The 23,627-nt window shown below is 33.8% G+C and overlaps 3 protein-coding genes across 6 annotated transcripts in view; all 3 read left to right on the top strand.

The window, feature by feature from the left end:
• The first annotated feature begins 739 nt into the window (after positions 1-739).
• On the top strand, positions 740-1,510 carry LOC109606704 (40S ribosomal protein S21). The gene is made up of 4 exons (XM_020023240.2): positions 740-838; positions 915-974; positions 1,137-1,328; positions 1,422-1,510. The coding sequence occupies exons 2-4, from the start codon at positions 925-927 to the stop codon at positions 1,429-1,431; spliced, it is 252 nt and encodes an 83-aa protein (XP_019878799.1). The 5' UTR covers positions 740-838; positions 915-924; the 3' UTR covers positions 1,432-1,510.
• A 1,392-nt stretch (positions 1,511-2,902) lies between these two features.
• LOC109601946 (phosphatase and actin regulator 3) overlaps positions 2,903-23,627 on the top strand; it is a 132,857-nt gene continuing 112,132 nt past the window's right edge. The window contains exons 1-2 of one of the 4 annotated variants that reach the window (XM_049968158.1): positions 2,903-3,054; positions 6,273-6,374. In XM_049968158.1, the coding sequence (XP_049824115.1) occupies positions 2,940-3,054; positions 6,273-6,374 (217 nt within the window). In that variant the 5' untranslated portion in view covers positions 2,903-2,939. Of the gene's footprint in view, positions 3,055-6,272; positions 6,375-14,780; positions 14,951-15,336; positions 15,453-23,627 lie in introns of those variants that run through there. The other 3 variants (XM_049968161.1, XM_049968162.1, XM_049968164.1) reach the window with 3 other exon arrangements.
• On the top strand, positions 3,064-4,591 carry LOC109603082 (uncharacterized). The gene is made up of 2 exons (XM_020019537.2): positions 3,064-3,366; positions 3,517-4,591. Exons 1-2 carry the CDS (start codon positions 3,318-3,320, stop codon positions 4,305-4,307), a joined length of 840 nt encoding a protein of 279 aa, XP_019875096.1. The 5' UTR covers positions 3,064-3,317; the 3' UTR covers positions 4,308-4,591.

Raw genomic sequence — 23,627 nt, 5'->3', positions numbered from 1 at the left:
TCCAAATATAGTTAACGAAATCTTCCATGAGTTATGATTTTTTAGGTACGATTTCACACGATCAACTTCAAACCATTCCATATGGTAGACAAAAGGCTCATATGCGTTCAAATTGAATTGTTGGCAATTGTTATTTTTTATCCTCACTTACCGTGGTGGCCACAAGTTTTCAATTGGATTTAGTTTTATGCTGGACATGGAAAACCTCAACGAACTTTCATTTGGAGAACTGATGTATTGTTTATTATCTCATCACACTAAGGTATACTTCGCCAGCATTCTGGAGGATAATTAATATATTTTTGTGCAAACTCCGTCTTGTTAAAATATATTTTTTAAAAACAAATGGTTTTTTTACTCAATATTCTTGAAAGTTTGAACCATTTGCTATATACATATATACAGTACGAAAAGAATTTGATCCATCTGTATCTTGAAAGTAACAACATGTACAATACGTTTATAGTACAACAATAAAAAGAAAATTAAAAAATTAAAATAAAAAACATCATTTTTAAAGGTAATACTTATTATTAAACAAAGATGGCGACAGCACTGAATGTGATTCTGCTACATATGTTCCGAAAATAAAATATTTTAAAGTTTACGTTTTTAAATATTTTGCTCATATTACATAACAAAAAAGTACATTTTATTTAAAAATTAGCTAGAGAATTCAAATAATAATTGCCAATACACTTTAAATATTTAAAAATGAATTAGTAAATATTCCGAACAGGGTCGCGTTGGAAGCGCTCCTGGTGGCGATCCGGTAAATCACTCTTTTTGATTGATCCGCCATCTTAGTTGATCCGCGTGTTAAAGTCACACAAATAAAGTAAGTATTTAGTGTTACTACGGACATTTTCGTCGTAAAATTGTAGTTAATTAACGGCTAATAAATATCTTTTTAGATAAAACAAAATGGAAAACGACGCTGGAGATTTCGTTGACTTGTACTGCCCAAGGAAATGGTAAGTAACCTCAACACGTGTTTTTTTCACAAATCCCTTTGAATATTTACATTGTTTAAATTCTAACTGTTTTAATTTCATGTTGCTGTTATTTCACATCAAATAATATTTTTGTAACAACAAACGATACCTAATTTGATAATAATTCAAATTATGTTTTAGCTCTGCTAGCAACAGAATTATCCACGCCAAGGACCATGCTTCAATCCAGTTGAGCATCGCCGAAGTGGACCCCCAAACCGGCAGAATGACCGAGAACTCCAAAAGTTATGCACTCTGTGGAGCCATCAGGCGTATGGGAGAATCAGATGACTGCATTGTTAGGTTGACCAAAAAAGACGGAGTTATTGCTAAGTAAGTTTGAACTAAATTTAACAGATTGTTGTTAGATAGTGTTCATGTTGTGGCTATTGAGAGAGTTTGCTAATGTTATATTTTCTGTTTCAGGAACTTTTAAGGATTTATTTCATTATGAAGAATTATGCATGTAAAATGTATATGGTTTTGTGATAAATAAATCTTTTATTTATAATAAACTGTTTGATTTATTAAACCTTATTAATAATGATATATGAACAAAAGAAGGATTTACAAAAAAAAATGTTTTAAAACAAAATACTTGTTAATGTTGTTTAATATTCATCAAATTTGTTATTATATGAATCATATGCCATTCATAATTACTGCAGTTCATGATATTTAAAAGTTGGCAACTGTGATAATGTTTTATTTGGAACCAAGATTGAGGTTTACTGCTTAGTTGCTGTTAAACAGTTCAGTCATAAAGTCAACATTTTTGTAATATAATTTGTTATAAAATTCGTAATACTCCAAAATATTTCTAACAAACTGTAAGGTAAGAAAAATTTAAAATTGATGTCAACATTTCCAATATGTTGAATAGTTTGTGACTGCTTTTAACAATAATTTGGAATCACTTGAAATTTAATATCAATTTATTATTTTAAAATATCACAAATTTTGTTAAACAATAATAAAGTTTTTGGTATAGTTGCATAATTTATTACATTTATGAGTATAATATGTAAAACAATTTATATTTTTTGTTGCTAATAATTTTGTTTCTGTTTTCTTTTATTATATACACTTCTCCAATTGAAGGATGATAATGAACTTTATTAATTAACGTTAAATTTCATTTGTATTTTATATTATACTACCTGTAATTACTTAGAAACTTAATTATAGACCACCAGCTGAAGATTTTAAGTAAATAATAAAATATAGTTTCTGAGACTGAGGGTGTCTTTTCATGTAATAATGAAGTTAAAATTAGTAAAGTACTTTTATTTAAAATGCCAAAAATTTCTTTATAATTAGTTATATTTATTATTACAGATATTATATATCAATTTTTATGTAAAAAGTATATAGTGAGGTTACATAAATAATTTTTGTATCAAATGTATAATTTTTATTATGTGCTTTAAAAGTAAAAACTTAATATTTATGAATTTGAATGTGGATGCATTTGACAAGTGTATTTCTTCTTAAACAATTTGTTATAATATTAGAGAACGTATAACTTCTGACATAATCTCGAAACTGTTATGTTGAAATTAATTACTAAAATTTACCATTTATTATTTTTTATATATTATACACCACCAGTTTAAGTTTGTGGGAAAATAATAAAATATTGCTATAAGTAATTATAAAGAACTCAAAATTAGGAATATATTTTAAGTTATTTTATAAACGATTTTTACAACAAAAATAATTTATTTCTGCAGTATTTAATCAAATTTTGCAATTACCGATATAATTAGCAACTCCAATGTATGTTGTGTAGTAATTTTCACGTAAAACAGTTTACTCTGAGATTTAATATATAGTTTCTCTAAAGCAAATTATAACAATTTATGCAACCCTCGTTACCTGTTAAACCACTTGTTGCCTACAAACCGCGCCAATGAGTAATCGAAGGACCAAATAAGGAAGTTTATGTTTAAGATGGCCGAAATTAGTGGTAGTGTTGATACGGACAACGTAAATAATCAAAAACGGTTCAGTGTAGTGCCTAAACCGGACTTGATGGACGAAAACAAGACTGACAGAGGTAATTTTTTCAGGATTCTTGCGCCGTTAGCGTCGTATTTAACCCAACTTTATGCGGATGACAGATGGTGTTGTTAATACTCGGTTAACGCGATAAATATGCGTGTAAAGCGTTACTGCGACCGCGGGATCGCTTAATTCGCCGATAACGACCATAAAAACCAATCAAAAGTCAGAACGGGCGATTATAAAGGTTCGCTTCCACAATGTTTTGGGTGACAAAACCTAGGTTATGATCATAAATGAGTCATACGTCGTTCGCCGATGTTGCTAAACAATTTTCTAAGAGGTCGTGCACCGCAACAAGAATCCGGTGAGTGTTCCTCTCCGCAATTTAAATCGGCGTTGATTTATAAACAAAACTTTAGCCGCAAAGCCAGAAGCAACAGGCTGTTGGATTGGTTTGAAAACAGGCGCGAACTTTCAAAATTGTGATGTAAACAGTGTGGTGCTTTTGTTTCAGCCATGGAGGTATTGCTCGTCGAAGACTACAAGTTTCAAACTGTTATGCCGCCGATAATTAGCAGAATGGTGCACGCATTTTTTCCGGACATAACTAAAACCGACCGAAATGACATATTAACAGGTGTCATATACTTGTTGGCTCTTGAATGTGGCTTCGTACCAGTTGAGTTAAAAGGCCAGTACAAAAATAGTCAGTTTAATTATTCACAAGTTTTGAGTTTGTCAAGTTACTGTCCAGTTGAATGGAAATATAAGCACTTTAGTAGATTTGCATTAGCATTACCCGGTTGTGAAGCTGAGTGCAATTTACATATAATACCTCTTCAAGAAGACTGTATTGTGGATATGACTTGTGGAAGTCAAATGTATAAAACCATTATAGATCCTTTAACATATTTTACCAGTTCAAGAACTGATATATCCATGGAAAAGCTTCAGAATTTGAACCACCTATCAAAACTCCTCAAGGATGATGTTATAAATCCATGTAAACAACAGATTTTACACAATAATAATCAAAGAGTTGCTTGCTTGGAGGATATACCACATGAAGCCAAATTGCAGATTTGTTCATACTTATCTGGAAGAGATTTGGTAAGATTTGGAATGACTTCTAAATGTTTTTATGAGGTACAAAAGGATGTATTTTTGTGGAGGGAACGTTTAAAGAAGGAATTTTTAACATATCAAGTGCCTGAGGAAACATATGAACTTCTCAAGGCTGAATATTCTAAAATGTATATAAATCAAAAACGTAGACAAAAAATTCTGACTTCAATACATCGTTGATTGGTGAAAATTGGGTTTTTTTATAAGAAAAAACTAAATAAATTATTTACTTTTGTAGGTGCTAAGTATTTATACAGGCTCTTTTTCAGTTATGGATGTAATTATAATTTTAAAGATCATTCTAAGAATTTGTGGTTTAAGTTTATGCCTTCATGTTCCTACAGCACCTGTAATTACATAACTTATTGTAATTAATGTGTAAATAAAATAATTTTTATATCAGTGTGTTTATTTTAATACCCTGGTCTTAAAATATTCCGGATGATTCATATATTACAATGGAGTATTACCAAAGAAACTTTAAGTTACTTAAGAAAGTTTAAAAATTTGAATAAAATAACCAAGTAAAATGGTCATACATACTGTTAAACGTACATTAAAAGAGACAGTTTTCGAAACTACTTCACAATTTGAGATCTTAGTAGACACAGATTGTTTGATCATTTAACGCTATTTTATGCCAAATATTTAGCCCATGTCTCGTTGGTAATACCCGGGCTAAAACTCCCTAGTCATTAATTGAAATGACAATTTTATTTCAGTGATGGAACCGTTGTTAGTGGAAGATCTGAGGTGTCATGGACAGGTGCCAAAGATCGTCGAAAGCATGTTCAATATAATCAGTAAAGGGCAGGAATCGGTTAACCGAGTAGAGTTATTGGCCGGGCTTTTCTATTTGTTAGCTTTGGAATGTGGCTACGTTCCAGAGGAACGCAAAATCGATTATGAGGACGCCGAATTCTCTTACTCGCGTGTCCACGTTTTGTCTAAAGTGCTGCCGTGCAATTGGAAACGCAACCAGTGTTTTCAAATGAATCTTGTCTTGGCCGGTCTCGACGACGTCTGGGTACTGAGCGTCATTCCTCTTCCCGAGGACGTTCTGTTCTCCATCGCGACGCCAGGGGCCGGAGCCTCCTACAATCAAATGGTGATCGATCCGCTGCTGTATCTCACCACTTCTAACACTAACGTCTCGTTGCATCATCTTCAAAATTTACATCACTTGTCCAGAATCGTCAAAGACGAATTGCTCCATCCGTGCAAGGTGGAGAACCTGCGGGAACACAATCTGCCTTACGTCGGATTAGAGGAACTGCCACCTGAAATCATACGGTACATTGCTACGTTTTTGTGCCTAAGGGATCTGGCACGTATGGATGCGACTAGCACGCACATGTTCACTGTATTACACGATTTGCGTTTGCATCGTGGGGTTCCGGGGACTCGTGATCCTCTCAGGGCTCATGCACAAATTCTTTTGCCTTGGCGTTATTTTATCTAAATGTTTTTTTTCTTTAAGCAATATGTTTATTTTTACTGTAGTGATAAAATAAAGATTTTAAATCACCTTCAAATGGTAAACTAAAGGCATGTGATAATTTTACAGTTTTATAATTCATATTTGTCCATGTATTTACGTGTCCTCTTTGGACAGATTTTTTGTAATGTAAATGTTTGAAATATAAACAGTCACGACAATACTAAAGCCTGGCCGTTCAACTTATTTTGTAAGTAATAAATGGGGCTAAGTTTTTAAACATTTTTTGTCAAAAATCTGTTTCAATAGAAAACGTTCCAATTCAAGTAAGCAATAACAAAATTGTATGAAACTGTCTTCCTCAACATTCCTACATTAATAACTTATGTGAACTAAAGAGAAAACCATGGTGAATATAACAGTAAGTAAAAACCAGCATGAATATGTAGCAAGTAGTTTTCAATTTAAGAAACTAGTGTAAACATTATTTCCCATGGATTTCTTTTAAATACAAGATGGAATTATGTTAAGTGGCTGTGTTTTGACTGTGTTTAGTAGTGTTTTATATAATTTATTTTAGAACCTTGATTTTTATTTTTAGTTGTACGCATTTTTTACATATTTATGTTTTTTATGTATTTTAATTAAATCAATAAACAATTGAAGAAATTGTTGAGTATATTTTTGAAAGAGAGAACTATTTTCAGAAAATGAGCCACCCACAAACTTATTGAACGCCCCGGAGGCAACCAGTTCCGGAACGACTGGCCAAATTTTAGACACGTCCAAAATAAATGGTGACGACGGCGGTAAGTAGTCAATTATTTCGGGCAAAGCCTTGTAGGTGATGGGTTCACTGGTGGTGGTTGTTGTTCTATTGTCGCACAGATGGTGCAACGTGCGGGATCGATCCGGGATTTTCGGGGATGGTGTGTCCTTGAGTCTGGGAATCTGGACCGGTCCGTAAATCCCTACGGACGGGGTCGAGGTTGAGGGAGGACGGAACGCACACAACTCAACTTCGAAATCGATAGGCAATTTTGAACTACATTTCCTCTTCGTTCTAATGCATTTAAAATGTCTTTTAGCCAACCCCGATTGCGTGAAAATCGACTGAGACGATTTGAAGTGTGGCTTTTTATTGGATACATAACTTTTAACATTTTGTTTTTCAGCAAACAGTAAATTACGTCTTGTAAACAATTTATACAACGTATCAGACGGGAATTCTGGAAAACTTCCTCGAAGGAAAGCCAGTTACAATATGACAGACACGTAGTGCTTAAATGCGATTGGTTAGACGGTTGTTTTCTATTTTCTGTTGTTTCGACGGAAATGTCTTCTCCCTTGCTTTTCACCGGAGCTTTTACGCTCGACTTTTAATACCCGCTGAGATGCGGCGTCTTCCGCATTCACAATTTCCACCTCGATGTGAAAATATTTCTGCCTCTAGACTTCGTATTGGATTTTAATGGCTCTATATAAATTAATCTATGTAGCGTATTCGGTTGGATTTGAGGTTAATCTGTGATTATTCGTCGGTTGGGTTGACGGCGGTGATAAAAATCAACTTCCGACTATGCAAAACGAAACAAAACCCTCGGGTAAATTGTCCGCTTTTCAATTGCCAAACGGAAAGCCACTTTTATTGTTTTGCCTTTTCATCAAGAATAAACAAGTCACTGGCGGAGAATTTACCGGAGGCGTATATTAAATTACCAACTCAAGTATTACGACCGATAACACCTATTATTTATATTAAAACGGATATAAATATTGTGACGTTAATGTATCCGTTGTGTAATTACTTTCTAGGATTGTTTGAGACGTGAATCCTTTGTGTAACTAGTTACAACTTTGTCCCACTTGTTTCCAAATAAGGAATACTCACAAAACAAACAACATAAATTCAAAATTTACAATATGTTCCCGGACTACTTTTAAATACTATACAGTTCTCCGGCGAAGTTTCCTTATGTTCTTGATAAACAAGGTGGTTTTATGTTTCGATTTTCAACGGAAGTTGGCGTCTCCCGAAGGATTTATAGCAGGTGCATTAATATCGGTGGAAAAACTTTCGCGGTTGAGTTTGAAAGAACTTTTAAAATGCTGCAGGCTCCACTAAAAATAGCTGCGGATAACGGAGCCAATGTTTAATTACCTACAGAGGGTTCTTTGTTGCAGAAAAGCTGCAAACTACCAAAGTGTTGGGTGCATATTGCAAGTACACTGGGTTAATTGGAAATTTAATATATATATCCATAAAATATCTTTGTAGAATTAGAAATATCATCGAAGCTTAGAAAGCTTCAGTAAGTGTCGTTAATGCAAGCAGAATAAACTAATATTACAAGGGTGCACCCATCATTTTGTATCTCGTAAACCTTGAAATAACCATTTGATGATTGATGGTGTACGATAAGAAAATGAGCAAAGCCATCATACATCTAACCTTTAACTCCAATCGTTTCGGGCAGGTGAAAATATTACCCTTGTCACCCTGTCACGAAGCGAAAGCGGGCCGATCTCGTACTACCAAAAGGGGATAAACTCAACACCATTTTTTTCGTCACCCGAAGGGACGTGTCTCCTTTTAATTCGCCCGTGCCGGAGTCTTTGTGTGCGCGTTTTTGGTGCGGCCCGATGGAAAATCTGGGGCGCGCAGTTTCCAAAACCCGACACATCGCCCAGCCCTCTCAGTGCGTTCGGCGGCGTTGCGATGCCAACGACGACGGTCCAACTTTGACCGCGGCTCCCCCGGCCTCTCCTTTCTCTTGACGGCGGCGTCGGGACGGGTACAAAGTGGACGCGATCAGGGCTCGTTCGCCCGAATCTCGGGAGAGACTTTTCGGTGTCTGTGTGATGCTGACTCACAGCCACAGCGACGGAGAGTTTCCTATTTATAGTCAAGGTGAGACTAGGTTGGCTGTTTCACTTTCATGCTTTCTGTGTTCTGGATATCTTTCTTTTCTTTACAGTAAAAAAAAATAATTCAGTTATGACTCAGGAATTATCTCCATAATAATCTGCATGTGTAAAAATAATTTTAAGTGAAACAACGGTGTAAATTTCAAATTTTATTACTCATATTACTGAAAGTAACAACAAAAGATCAAACAAATTAACTACATATTACATTTACAATATTGCATTCATTGCAGCCTCGTTGCATCTTAGCCTTCTTAAATATATCTTGTTCAACAAAACGTTCCAATTAACAACATGCAATAATTTTGTTACATTGGAGAATACATCTTCACTAGTCGGCATCCACATATTTAGTTTTAATTCGCGACTACCCGTAAAAATGTAGGGAAGCTCTGGATGTACTTCCAAACTGACAGATTTCTCCGAACTGTTAGTCTTTAGGTAGATCAAGGGATCCAGACTGTGTTTGTCCCAGATGAAGATGTTGCCACAGTCCGAGCTGCTGACGATGTAATCTGACTCGGATCCGAAAAATCTTGTATCTTTTTTGTTTCTCTCATTTTTCACCCCGTAATAAGTCGATACACATTGCAAAGTTCCGTTCCTCTGTTGAAACAAACGGATACTGTCTGAAAATGTGCCTAAAAATTCTTCACCGTTACGATTGTAACATAAGCTAGTTACATAACTTTCGTTAATCTCTTGCGTACATTTACATTCGAACAACATTCTGTTCGTGTTTCTCACATCGTAACCCTGAATCTTTCCATGATCACCTCCAACGACGAACTCACGACCCGACGGATGGAAAGCCAAATCGTAGATCTCGCCCAAATCATCCGAGAGGTCCAATATTTTTTTAGACGTGGACGTTCTCATGTCGTGCAGAAGTACCCAGCCGTCCATTCCGGTACTGTAAAAAATCGATAGCACATCTGGTGACGCCGTGATGTTGGTGACACTGCCGTAGTGACGCGTCAGAGAACGCGAGTACCTCATTCCTCGGCTGCCGAGCATGAACAGCTTCACGAAGCCGTCTTTTCCGGCTGTTATTACGTGGGCCGTATCTATCACGCCGAACCATTTGGCTTGTGATACGTACCCGTTGTGGCCCGTGTGGAAATGCATCAGACGCTCTTGATCATTCCAGTTCCAAACGCTCACGGTTCCATCGGATTCTCCGCACATAAGTAAATTCCCGTCCGAGCTTAAATTTATACATCTCACCCAGCTGCTCGTGTCCAGGGAGTGCTCAAGTCTCAACCGCTTTATGGCATGTTGAGTTGCATGTGTTTTTGTCGGAAAAATGCTCAGATGTCGATTCGCCCGTGCGCCCAGTTCATTTTCTCGGATTACTTTCACGAAGTTCACTATTTTTTTTGGTGGGACAAGGGTCTGTTCTTCTTCAATTATTGTCGTGGTTGGTGGAGTCGACATGATTAATGTCAATTTATTTATCAAACAATTCGTTACCAATGTAAAAATTCTTACAATTCGGATTAATTACTAAAAAATTCCTAATTGTAATTGCAGAAAACATTTAGGTTGGTATTATTAATATTGGGGACTTATTCATCGAGAGATCAGAACAGCTATGTCACTATGACGTCACTATGTACTTCCAAAAGTACGCCATCTGAAGAAGATTTTTGCAATTTTTCAATTTATTGTGGTGGAAAGTACCATCCTAAAAAAGCTTGTCTTAAGTGTTAATACCAAAATATTCAGGGGAAGAGTTTAAATCAGGCCATACGAGGAGCAAAGATGAACGCAATGAGGTGACTATCCTAGTACTTAAAAAAATACATAGTAATAGTCAAAATCATTGGATTAAGGTTGAAATTGCTTCCTCGCGTCCTATTTATTTTTCACATTAAACTCTTTTGGAATAATGATAATCTTCTTCTAGGTAATAATAATTTACGGAGTTGTTTTAGCTGAATTAACCATGACAAAAGACAGAACTAACCAATGTTTTTATTCTCAAAGACTTGTCACTGAAAAATTTAGATACAAAATTAAATCTGAAAATTTACATATATAAGTTATGTATAATGTTATAGTGTGAACAAATACTAACTAACTATATAATGTTAGTTTAAAACAGTAATTTTCATTCACTCCCAAGATGACCAAAATCTCTATTTTCCTATGCATTTATAACGCTTGTAATGCCGAGATAATGTCTATGGGACACTGTAGATGAGGATTTTGCAGTTACTGGTAATCATTTGCCATAATAACGTCGAACAAAACAGCTCTTTAAGCACATCCCTTAACGGACAATTGACTCGTTAACGTTGTGGAAAGAAATATATGTCATACCATTAATATTAATTCATCAAACTCTGAGAGTAACTAAAAGTATCTCCAGGTTTATTATGCGTTCTCGAAATAAATCAACCACTGCGATTTTGAACCCATAAAAAACTTTTTGCACCAATGTACGCCATAAACTCGAGAGAAGTTGGCGAACTTCAGTTTTCTATTACTTATGCCGGCGGAATTTTAAAGCTATTACTGCAGGTTGAAAAGTTTATGAAGATATTTTTTATGTAATCGGAATTTTTCTTTAAGTTTAAACAACTGATCAATATTTTATTTAGAATAGATACACAACATTTTGGTGTGACTACACGGATGGTAGTTAAAATGCAGTTGATCTGTACAGGACAAAATTGCATCTATGGACACAGATGTGAGATTATCATTTATGTTACAAATGACTAATATCTTTCATTAGGTGAAGTTTTATATTGAATAAATTAAGAATTATTTAAATATCAGATATTGTCTAAACATAAAAAATAAATTAAGAATGTTATGTTTAATCCTTCTATATTAATCCAGTTATTATCAAAATGAAATAATAAAATAGTGATTCCTATTAATTCCACTGCTCTCAACTATTTGTTTATCAAATTAAGACTAAGTTGGTGCGTTTATATCATTAATAATATAAATAACTAATCACTTTTCCTAGATTAAATTTTATATGAAACTAAAAGTTTTATGTGAAAAAAACTTGCAAAACATTTGCTTATACAAATTTGGACAAAAAATCTTAGCAAAAGAGACACTGCTTATAAACTTAACGTTGAAAAGTTTAAGTTTAAGGCCATCGCAATTTTTTTCTGACTTTAAATAATTGATCAATATTATAAATATATAAAGAACACAAATATAGCTGTTACCAACGATAATACTAAGATTTTTGGTTGCAAATAACAGCATTAAGAGGAAATTGCAGGTCGTCACCTATTGCATTTTTTATGGCAATGTTTTTGGCAAGGAGCAAGGGGTCTGCAGCAACTGTGGTTCTGCCCATCATGTATGCATAGCAAACTGCGAATTCCTCGACATATTTCCTGCTGGATTTGCCAATTTCTTACATGTTTTATAGACTCAGATTTATATACAGAATTTTAATATATAATATAAAATATTTATAAGACTATTACTGAATCTAAATAACAATTTTTACATTTGCTAAATATTTGTTTTAACAAAACGGTTTGCTGCATAAGGTGGTAGACATCTTCGTAGTAGGCATTCCTGTAATAGGCATTTGATAATACCTGGTAAGGGTACATAGTTTCCATGTTGCTCATTAAATTATTCCAATTTATCCTTTCGTCCAAATTCGTGCAGTCCAAAAAATAATCCTTGCATGAGGCTATCCACACTTTGAGCGATATATGGTATATGATATATTTTAAGTTAATATTTTTTAAGGTCATCGAAATTTTGTACAGACTGTAAATAACTAATCAATATTTGAATTACACCAAAAAGAACACAAATATAGCTGTTACCAACGTTAATACTGAGATTTGTGGATGCAAATAACAGGATTACGAGGAAATTGCAGCTTGTCACCTCTTGCATATTTTATGGCAATGTTTTTGGCAAGGATGCTATGCAGCAATTGTGATTCTGCTCATGTATGCATTACGAACTGTCGAATTCCTCGTTGAATTTTTTTTCTAAACGACTGATATATTATTATATTTGAATTACAACAAAAATAACTATGTTTCCAATGTTATTACTAAGATTTGTGACTCGGGCCATCATACATAACAATCTGCCGAATCCATCGACATATCTTGAATATGTTTTCTAGACTAAGGTTTATATAAACTTGATATGAATATGTTTAAATTTTTATTTTCAAATATACGAATACATTAAATATCTATAATCCAAATTCAAATATATTACATAATAAACAACATAAAATAGAGACGAAACACTTTTTGTTCTCCCTTAGTGTTCGCTCTAGGAAAGGTTTTACTGCATAAGGTGATAGGCATCTTGGTAGTAGGCATTCCTGTAATAGGAACGAGAAGCATTCGACAACATGTGTGCCTGGTAAGGGTTCACGGTTTGCATGTTGTTCATGAAATTGTTCCAATGAATCCTTTCGTCCAAATTTGTGTAGTCCGAGAACTTATCCCTACTCGTGGGTGTCCACACTTTGAGCGTACGATCTATGCCTCCGGTAAAAACGTAGGGAAGCTCTGAATGTAATTCAACGTTCTGGGCCTTTTCGGCCGCCATCCCTTCAAGGAACAGTAAGGGACTCTTGCCTTTCTTGTCCCAGATGAAGACACTACCGCAATCCGAAGCGCTTATGATAAATTCGGAATTTATTCCGAAAAATTTGGAGTCTTTGGAGAACCTTGTGTTCCTTATGCCACTGTAATAACCCACCTTGGATGGTTCACCGGTGGAGTTGTCGTACAAACTGATACCACAACCGAATGCTGCTAAAAATTGATTGCCGTTGTGATTGTAGTTCAGGGCGGATATAAAAGAATGGTCTGTTTCCATGGTGACACGTGGCAGATTTGTTTCCAACCTGTCTTTATTCAGCATCCTGAGCTCGTAAATTTTTAGGCAACCAAAATTACCGCCGACAAGAAACTCTTGACCGGACGGGTGGATATCCATAGCCAAAATTGATGGATACGCTATCTTGGTATTCATGTTTAAAATTTCGTAGGACACTGGAGTTCTCAAATCATGTAGGGTTATAACACCATCATCTGAAGCGGTGTAGAACACCGGCGGTTTGTCCGGTGAACTTATCAAACGGTTGATACGTCCATGGTGCTGGTACAATTTTTTTGAATACTTTAATCCTTCAGTGTCGAGGACGAACAACTTCACATACCCGCTCCTAGACCCCGTAACTACATGCCAACATCCCTGTAAGTGTAAAAATTTGATCTGAGAAAAAAGTTCCGGAGTTCCACTCATGTAACTGATCAAATTCTTCTGCTTCTTCCAGTCCCATATCTGGATATGATCATTTGTGCCAACTGCTATTATGTCGTTATTCGGATGTAGATTCATACAATTTATTTCATGTTTAACTGGTAGAGTGTGTTCAACCCTCAGTTGTTGAAGTTTCTCCGGGTTTGAGAAACTTTTATTCGGAAATGCGACCGACGGTTGATTGGATCTTTGACCAATCTGGTTCCTCATAAAGATGTGGGCGAAGTTCTTGTTGACTCGTTTTTGTGAAGACATTTTGGTTTGACTACACAAATTGCATTAAAATGCAGTTGATTTATACGGAATAAAATTACCTCTATGGACACAGGTGTGAGATTATCATTTACATACCTTTTACTAGGTGAAATTTTTATATTGAATGATTTAAGGATTAATTGAACATCAGGTATGGTCTAACATAAGAAACAAATTAACAAAATTATGTTTAATCCTTTCCGTATTAATATCAAAATGAAATAATAAAATAGTGATTCTCATTAATTCCACCCCTCTCAATTATTTATTTATAAAATTAAGGGTGAGTTGGTGCGTTTAGCAATTTCCTGCCGAATCCCCCTTTTAGTACTTTTACATCTGGAAAAACCCCCATTCATTGAAACACATTGAAATAATTTTAGTAGGCTAATTTGGAACAATGCCAATTCCCGTTCTTTCTTAGTAATTAGCCGAAATTAAACAGCCGGAAACTCGGCAATCTTTTCGTATTTATTCGCGCCACCATTGACCGCCATCCCTTTTATAATTGCCTGTAGAAAATTCGCGGTGACGTTCATGAAATCCGGAGTGGCGCATAAAAATATTAAGATAAGGAAATGCTCCCGTTTACACAATGTTTGCAGTTCTCGTTTTAAAATGCGGTGTCGGGGTAAAAGAAGCCTTACGTCCAAACGTTGTTCGGACTGCATTTCATCCTATTACGGACGGTCGCCTAGACATTATCTTAGAAATAGTGTAATCGATAACAATTCATTGTGAACCTTTAACGTATCATAATCGACTTTCTTATCATTGGTGATAAGACTAAAAAACATAAATCAGTTTGAAGGTGTTTTTACGCTGGTGAAAATGTCTGTGCTAAAAAGGTGGAGATCTAGACGAAAACTGAGTGGGCTGTTTAGTGCAGATGTGGATGTTGACGTTAATGCGGAAGGCGGTATGTCAATGTTTGTTTTGGATAATTGAACAAAGTGTCAGCGACGACGCGAGGGGATAAAAATGTTAAATTGTCGGATTACACGGGTTAGGAAACTGTTATTAGTTGATGTTTAATTACTTGATTATTAATGACGAAGGTATTCGGTTGCGGGGGCTATCTAATCAAATTTTAATCTGTGTATTTTTGCACGTACATTTATTTCGGGGAACTAAGTACGTATTGGTTAATTTATTTAAAATTGAATTTGTTGCTTGGGTACATAAATAAACAGCATTTTTGGTAGTTTATGTGTTATCTGATATTATGACTACACACTGATAAGATAGATAGACACGAGATTTGATTTCATGTTCAGTGTTGAAACAGACGTGAATAATGTCACTTTTACGCAAAAAATATAGGTCGAAATCCGTGGAAAATTGCAGTAGAAGCGTTGTCAGTGATTCGAGTTTTTATAGAAGTCTTTCTTATTATGATAAAGATGATGACAGCGAAATTGGTATGTTCATGTTGTTAATATAAAAATCTTACTTATACTATTAAAAAGTGGTCAATTCAACAAACTATAATAATGTAATACTATAAATAGGTGTCGTAAAGTTATATGTAGATTATTAGATTTTGATTTGTCATTTGAATTAATTGTATAATTTAAATAAATTCAACCGAAAATTCTTGTTAAATATTAAATACACATTTTTTACACGTAGTGCGAAAGAAATTCCAGTTTGCTCACGTCAAAAGGAAAGTATGCTCATATTTAATTTAACTGTGCATTACAATCTTATCGTCTAGTATTTATCGGAAGCAAATATATAAATAAAAACTATAAAACATATTATTGTGTGGATGTAATATTTCATATCGTATCATTATTGGCGCTTCGCCAACATAAAACCAGATTATTTGGTCTACCAGATTTTGTACAGGTTAGTTCCAAAGATTTGATTTTGACTGTTAAGGCTTCAAATTTTTTAAATGTTGATTGCCTCAATCCACATCTCTGATTATTTGAAATATGTATGATAGATTAGCGACTGTTAATCTGTCTTTTTAGTTTGATTGAAACACTAAATTCACAATAATACGCTTTATTACAACAAACGTAGTTTAACCCTCGACATCTAAAGCTTGACTGTCCGGTTCTTTCTTAACAACTGCCCCGATTATCAAATATAAACAAATCCTTCAGATTTGTTTACAAAACAAAATAGTCTAAATAGATGTGAGCCCGTCGCATCGGTCCATCGGTGAAGATGATGACGTAAGCTAACATGTATGAAAACTGATATTTGGTCGATTTCAAAAAGTGTAATTACTATTAATTAATGGTGTTTGACATGCTTAAAAAATTCTACAGGCACTTCCTTAAGTAAAGTAAATTTAATTTTATTTCAAATGAAAACCATAATTGAATTTACCTGTAAATTGTCGACTAAAGTAAACATTAAACATTAAATTATACATTTAAATAAGTTATGAGAATATTTTTGGTAAATTTCGAATTTTTTATAAAGTCATATAATAAGAAAGAAATTTTTTAACAAATATGATATTAGAAAAAAACTATTATGAGTATATTTTAATAATTTGAATAAAAATTATTATTTTATATCTTTAGTAAATGTAGCTTTCAAACAATATACAGTAGAAAAAGCGTTTGACCCGTGTGAATTTAGAGAGAGACATCATGCATGACAGTTGAAGTCTGTCTCATAGTGTGAAACTTACTGTCTCTATTGTACGTGATGTCTCTTTCAGGATTCAGATGGATCATACTCTTTTACTACTGTATAATTTGAGAAGATATAAGAATATTTTTGGTAAATTTCGAGATTTTTTATAAAGTCATATAAGAAGAAAGGAATTTTTTATCAAATATGATATTATAAAAAAACTATTATGAGTATATCTTAATAATTTATTTAAAAATTATTATTAAATCAAAAATTTTTGTTACTTTAGTAAATATAACCTTCAAACAATATATAAGTTGAGATATATAAATTTATATTTAACTGAGATATGAGGGTATTTTGGTAAATTTCAAAATTTTTTTTATGCTACAGGTACCAAATTTGATACTTGAGAAAAATATTATAAACATTTTTTAATAATTAATAATTTGAAAGAAATTAGTACTTACAACAAAAGTTTTTGTTACTGTAGTGAATATAACTTTCAAGAAGTACACAATTTGAAATATATTAAATTATATTTAATCTACGATTTGAGGACATTTTTGGTAAATTTCGAGATTTTTTATAAAATCGTTTGTGAAACATGTGGAGAGAAGAATTTCTGTTAAAGGTACCAATATGATATTTGGGAAATGAATTATGAGAATATTTTAATTAATAATTGTAAGAAATTTCGTAATTACATCAATAATTTGACAAACTTTAGTGAATGTAACTTTCAAAAAATATACAATTTGAAATATATCAAATTAAATTTAACTATGATTTTAGTTTTTTATGAAAGTAACTTTAGTGAATATAAAATTGGGTTTTTAAGAATATAAACCTAATGAATTATCTGTTTCACTTTCTATGTTATGTATAATACATAACAATATCAATTACCTCAAATTATCATTATTTTTCATTTCAACATAATATATTACAAATTATATATTTTTGGAAAAGTTGATTTGTTTCAAGAAAAATATGATATTGGTTAAGATATTGTTAATGTGTCTTAACCACTGATGCTTTGTTTGGAAAATAGTAATTGTGTCACATGTTTTTGTAACTTTAGTGAATATAAAATTGGGTTTTTAATGATTTAATGTTTAATATTTATTATTTCGAAATTTGCCAAAAATACCGTTATATCTTATATAAGCATAATATAATAAATTATAAAATAAGTATGTTTGAAAAGCTTGATTTTTTCAACAATTAAAAGGCCAATTCAATTAGAATTTCCATTTGAGAATATTTGTCGTAAATTATATTATGTAATTGTATGTAAAATAGAAATTTTACAACTAATAAATTATCAATTACATTGTATATGTATTAGACAACAATACTAATTATCTCAAAATTGACCATTATTTCTTATTTAAACATTATATAGTAAATTACAGATTATATGTTTTTGGAAAGGTTAATTTTATCCATCATATTTGTGGTAAATTTTGTTAGATATTAGGATCATAATTGTCTATCATTAGGTTCCTATTTGAAACACTTATATTATCATAACATTTTAACCTTAAAAACATTGCGTTGGACTGACTTAAGTCAGTTTTTTTGTTTGGAAATAGTAATAACAATCAAAATCAGTGAACCAATTTGGAGTACCCTGTACACGTATAATTCGATAACACCCATCCTGCGTCACATTATTTTTTAATTAAGGTCTCCGACACACAAAATCATGAGTGTGACACTGATACGTGATAAGTTAACCTGAAATTATTCAAACGAGGCGTCCAAATTAATTACTAATCATGTTTACACGGCTGATAACGAATCTTTTATGAATTGTAAATATTGATGTCATTCATCGAATTTTTGCGGACGTTTTCGTTAAAAATGCACCGGTGCAGTTTGTTTTCATCAGACCAAATTCCTTCTACGAATTATCTATACTGAGCACAGTTTAATGGTGCAGTAAAAACAAAAATATTTACAACCTCCTACCGCCAGGCAACCTGGTAAATATCCGTACGTAAACAAACTTCAGCTACTTCGAAACTGTACGTAGTTCCACTACAGTGATGTCTTAATTTTTTCGCTTCTCATTTCATCGGAGCTTATATCATGTTTTATTCCGTGTAATGTTAGACGGAGAAATTTCATCATGGGCACGAAAACTTTTCCGATTCGCATGAACCAGATACCTCCGTGAATTTTAATACTTTACATGCAGATATCGATGAAAAAAATGAGGTGAATTGACTGCCTCTGTTTTTCGTTTAAACGACGGTGGAAGAATTTAAAATGCAACTAAACACAATTACGGGCCGACGAATGGCACTTTTGTGCAAAAGTGTCGACAATATGTACAGATATTATCCGGATTAAAGGGGAATTGCATTGTTTCGTGCATGCACTTTTTTCAAAGGGCGCCTGCACTGAAAAAAACCCTTTGAAACTGAGACAAAGGCGCAAAAAACCGGAGCATCAAAGCCATCGTCCTCTGTATTTGCGACCGCACGGTTACCTGTGGGGGGATTTCTTAAATTCGGTACGTTAAGCTAATTAACCTGGGGGAATTGTTTAATCTGGGAGTGATTTAGTGGAACCCGGATGAATTGTGGCTGTTGTTTTTGTTATGAAATTCTCAGAGTATGATTAAGGAGGTTGAACTTTTTTCTTTGCTAAGTTATCACGGTGCGCAGACAATGCTCCATTATTTATTAAACTCCTCGTGCGTATACGGGAGAAAAAACTTAATTGAAATGGATAGGATTAAGTATTACATGTAAGGGGAAAAAAGAACTTTAATTAAGTTCCAGCGAGCCGATGTGGCATGTCGAAAAAAATTAGGTCCAGTTGTTTACAAATTTATTGGTGACGTACGATGAATAATGTAATTTCTTGTTAATTAAACTAATTTCTTCGTTGCATCGATCTTGCGTGGGTTTTCTTATGTCGCTTGCTTCTGTAACACGAGCTTAGGCAAATAATATTCTCGGTTTAGTAAATCTCGTTTACAATTAAAGCGAAGTTTCCGAACTACAAAGCTTGAAACTTCACCATTTAAATAGTGGGTTGTGTTAAAGTCAAAGTGTGTCAAACTTTCAGAAACAATACAATATCTTTGGTTAGTACTTTTTAATGCACAAATAAGCAAAGGTATATTAGATGTTGAAGTTGAGGTACTAAAAACGTTGTCAATGGCGGTACAACTTCTGAACCACGCTGTTGATATTAAGTACCACAAGTTTTCCAGGTCACAGGACCAGCCTTTCTGAATCCGTAATTGTCACACACTTGGTTCCATCTCCTTCATTATTTTTTCGTCCCAGTAGTTGTCCTCTACCCTAATCCATATTACTTATGCAATAAAGTTTAATTCAATATTAGTAAAATTTTATGTGCCATTTATTATTTTAATATTTAATGATTAGTAAGAAAATTTAAGTTTTATAAAATTTAATATAATTACACAAATAGAAAATGAAGTGCTTATTTTGATGCTAGACTGCGAAGTTTCCGATATATAAATCTGAAAACAATTCAAACTCTGGATTGTAGGAGGGAATCAAAGTTTAAGAATCAGTACCATATCTGGCTTGGCCAAAATTCGTGTATATTTTATTTGATAATCAACTCTTTTAAATGTAATATTAATATCGATAACTATTGTTAGGTTAGGTTCTGATATAAATAAATATTTAAAAAAGTTGGCAGTTATAGAGACTGTCGATAAAAGTGAAAACTTAATCAAACATAATGTATGAATTAAATTTATCAATCTGGTTTTCACATCTATTGACACTCCTAGCAATAATTTTATGCATGTTTATATGTTTTTTTTATTATTTAAATATATTTCGGGTTGTACAAGATCATGATAAAATATAAATACAATTCAATTGAAATAACAATTAATATACAATCATATTATTTATGGATACTATTTGTATCATTAATTTCAAAAATACTTAGACTTTTTGTACTTACAATTATTTTATTTTGTTCTAAATAAGATACAATAGGCTTATGGTGACTAAAGTAAGAAATGATAATATTTGATTTAAATTTATCTAAGAATAGCGTAAAAGCGGCATCGAATGTCGTTTTATGTTTTGTAGTACTGAGATTTCGATCATTGGACATATTTAAATAAATTTTTCATTATTTCCATTCAATTTCACTTATAAGATATACACAGCACTATACGTCAACTGTATAACTATAGATATACTGGTATAAGCATGTCGGTGACGCGAACGCATGAGATTTCACCCATCTAAAAAGTGTCTAAGGTGCAAGCAATGACGCGGGCGCATATTTCCCTATCAAAAAGTTCCCAAAGTGGCAAAAGAAGTTTTCACTTCTAAAAACACATTTTATCTATTATTATTTGTTAGGAAAGGCTATTTTTCAGTTTACACACTTTTGTTATATAGAGATTCCTTTCAGATTGCATTCTCCTCTATGAACCCTCCACTTTCAAAACAGTTATTGATATTGATATTTTTGGCTTTGATGGAGGCCTTTAACAAAACCAAATACTCCCAAATGTATAGCTGTAACTCACCCTCTAGTTACGGGATTTTATTCTTAAGATCTAGTTTTCGGGTACCTGTTGAAACGTCGTCAGACACATAGTTTACCAGCCTAATCAACAACTTTTTCTTAACATAAGAAGGACAAGCATGTCGGTGACGCGAACCCATAAGATTTTCTCCTACCAAAAAGTGCCCAACGCGGCTAAAGAAAAAGTGAATTAATTGTGTAAAAGAAAATGAAATAGTTACTTTGATACTAGGCCGCAAAGTTTCTAATCTACAAACCTTAAAACTTCACTACTCAGACTCTTGTAGGGGGCTCTCAAACATTAAGAAATAGTACCATGTATTTTGCCAAAATTTTCGTTAATTTTTATTTAAAAGTCAAATTTTTTAATGTATAAATTAAGCATCGGGACTTTTGTAGCCCAAAAGATAGGCGTAGATGTATTTGCTGTTGAAGCTGTGCCAAGTACTGAAGACGTCGTCAATGGCGGCACGACTTCTGAACCACACCGTCGATATCAAGTACCCATATGTCTTCCAGGTCGCGGCATCACCTTTTCCGTACGCGTAATCGCCGCATACTTGGTTCCTCTCTTTGGCTTCCTCTTTCGTTGTTATGTTGTCCCAGTACTTGTCGTGCTCATTTCTGATCCACACACCCCAGGCACTACAATTTGGTTTATTGATAGAAAACATTTATATATTATAAGTGGTTTAATAAATTGTTTCATTAAGGAATCTGAATTGTAGGGGACTCTCAAACATTAAAAAACAGTACCATGTATTTTGCTAAAATTTTCGTTAATTTTTATTTAAAAGTCAAATTTTTTAATGTACAAATAAGCATCGTGACTTTTGTAGCACAAAAGATAGGCGTAGATGTATTTGCTGTTGAAGCTGTGCCAAGTACTGAAGACGTCGTCAATGGCGGCACGACTTCTGAACCACACCGTCGATATCAAGTACCCTTATGCTTTCCAGGTGGCGGCATCACTTTTTCAGTACGCGTAATCGCCGCACACTTGGTTCCTCTCTTTGGCTTCCTCTTTCGTTGTTATGTTGTCCCAGTACTTGTCGTGCTCATCTTTGATCCACACACCCTAGGCACTACAATTTGGTTTATTGATAGAAAACATTTAAATATTATAAGTGGTTTAATAAATTGTTTCATTAAGGAATCTGAATTGTAGGGGGCTCTCAAACATTAAGGAACAGTACCATGTATTTTGCCAAAATTTTCGTTAATTTTTATTTAAAAGTCAAATTTTTTAATGTACAAATAAGCATCGGGACTTTTGTAGCACAAAAGATAGGCGTAGATGTATTTGCTGTTGAAGCTGTGCCAAGTACTGAAGACGTCGTCAATGGCGGCACGATTTCTGAACCACACCGTCGATATCAAGTACCCTTATGCTTTCCAGGTGGCGGCATCACTTTTTCAGTACGCGTAATCGCCGCATACTTGGTTCCTCTCTTTGGCTTCCTCTTTCGTTGTTATGTTGTCCCAGTACTTGTCGTGCTCATCTTTGATTCACACACCCCAGGCACTACAATTTGGTTTATTGATAGAAAACATTTATATATTATAAGTGGTTTAATAAATTGTTTCATTAAGGAATCTGAATTGTAGGGGGCTCTCAAACATTAAAAAAGAGTACCAAGTATTTTGCCAAAATTTTCGTTAATTTTTATTTAAAAGTCAAATTTTTTAATGTATAAATTAAGCATCGGGACTTTTGTAGCCCAAAAGATAGGCGTAGATGTATTTGCTGTTGAAGCTGTGCCAAGTACTGAAGACGTCGTCAATGGCGGCACGACTTCTGAACCACACCGTCGATATCAAATACCCATATGTCTTCCAGGTCGCGGCATCACCTTTTCCGTACGCGTAATCGCCGCATACTTGGTTCCTCTCTTTGGATTCCTCTTTCGTTGTTATGTTGTCCCAGTACTTGCCGTGCTCATCTTTGATCCACACACCCCAGGCACTACAATTTGGTTTATTGATAGAAAACATTTATATATTATAAGTGGTTTAATAAATTGTTTCATTAAGGAATCTGAATTGTAGGGGGCTCTCAAACATTAAGGAACAGTACCATGTATTTTGCCAAAATTTTCGTTAATTTTTATTTAAAAGTCAAATTTTTTAATGTACAAATAAGCATCGGGACTTTTGTAGCACAAAAGATAGGCGTAGATGTATTTGCTGTTGAAGCTGTGCCAAGTACTGAAGACGTCGTCAATGGCGGCACGACTTCTGAATCACACCGTCGATATCAAGTACCCATATGTCTTCCAGGTCGCGGCATCACTTTTTCAGTACGCGTAATCGCCGCATACTTGGTTCCTCTCTTTGGCTTCCTCTTTCGTTGTTATGTTGTCCCAGTACTTGCCGTGCTCATCTTTGATCCACACACCCCAGGCACTACAATTTGGTTTATTGATAGAAAACATTTATATATTATAAGTGGT

The sequence above is a fragment of the Aethina tumida genome, chromosome 5 (assembly GCF_024364675.1).
Source record: "Aethina tumida isolate Nest 87 chromosome 5, icAetTumi1.1, whole genome shotgun sequence".
Classification (NCBI taxonomy): Eukaryota; Metazoa; Arthropoda; class Insecta; order Coleoptera; family Nitidulidae; genus Aethina; species Aethina tumida.
This window is presented reverse-complemented; position numbering and strand designations above follow the sequence as displayed.

Bases quoted from the DNA above. Each gene is read 5' to 3' on its own strand.
- LOC109603082 (XM_020019537.2), top strand. From the start codon at position 3,318: ATGTTGCTAAACAATTTTCTAAGAGGTCGTGCACCGCAACAAGAATCC. The intron at 3,367-3,516 runs GTGAGTGTTCCT...CTTTTGTTTCAG, and splicing joins TGCACCGCAACAAGAATCCG to CCATGGAGGTATTGCTCGTC.
- LOC109606704 (XM_020023240.2), top strand. From the start codon at position 925: ATGGAAAACGACGCTGGAGATTTCGTTGACTTGTACTGCCCAAGGAAA. The intron at 975-1,136 runs GTAAGTAACCTC...ATTATGTTTTAG, and splicing joins TTGTACTGCCCAAGGAAATG to CTCTGCTAGCAACAGAATTA.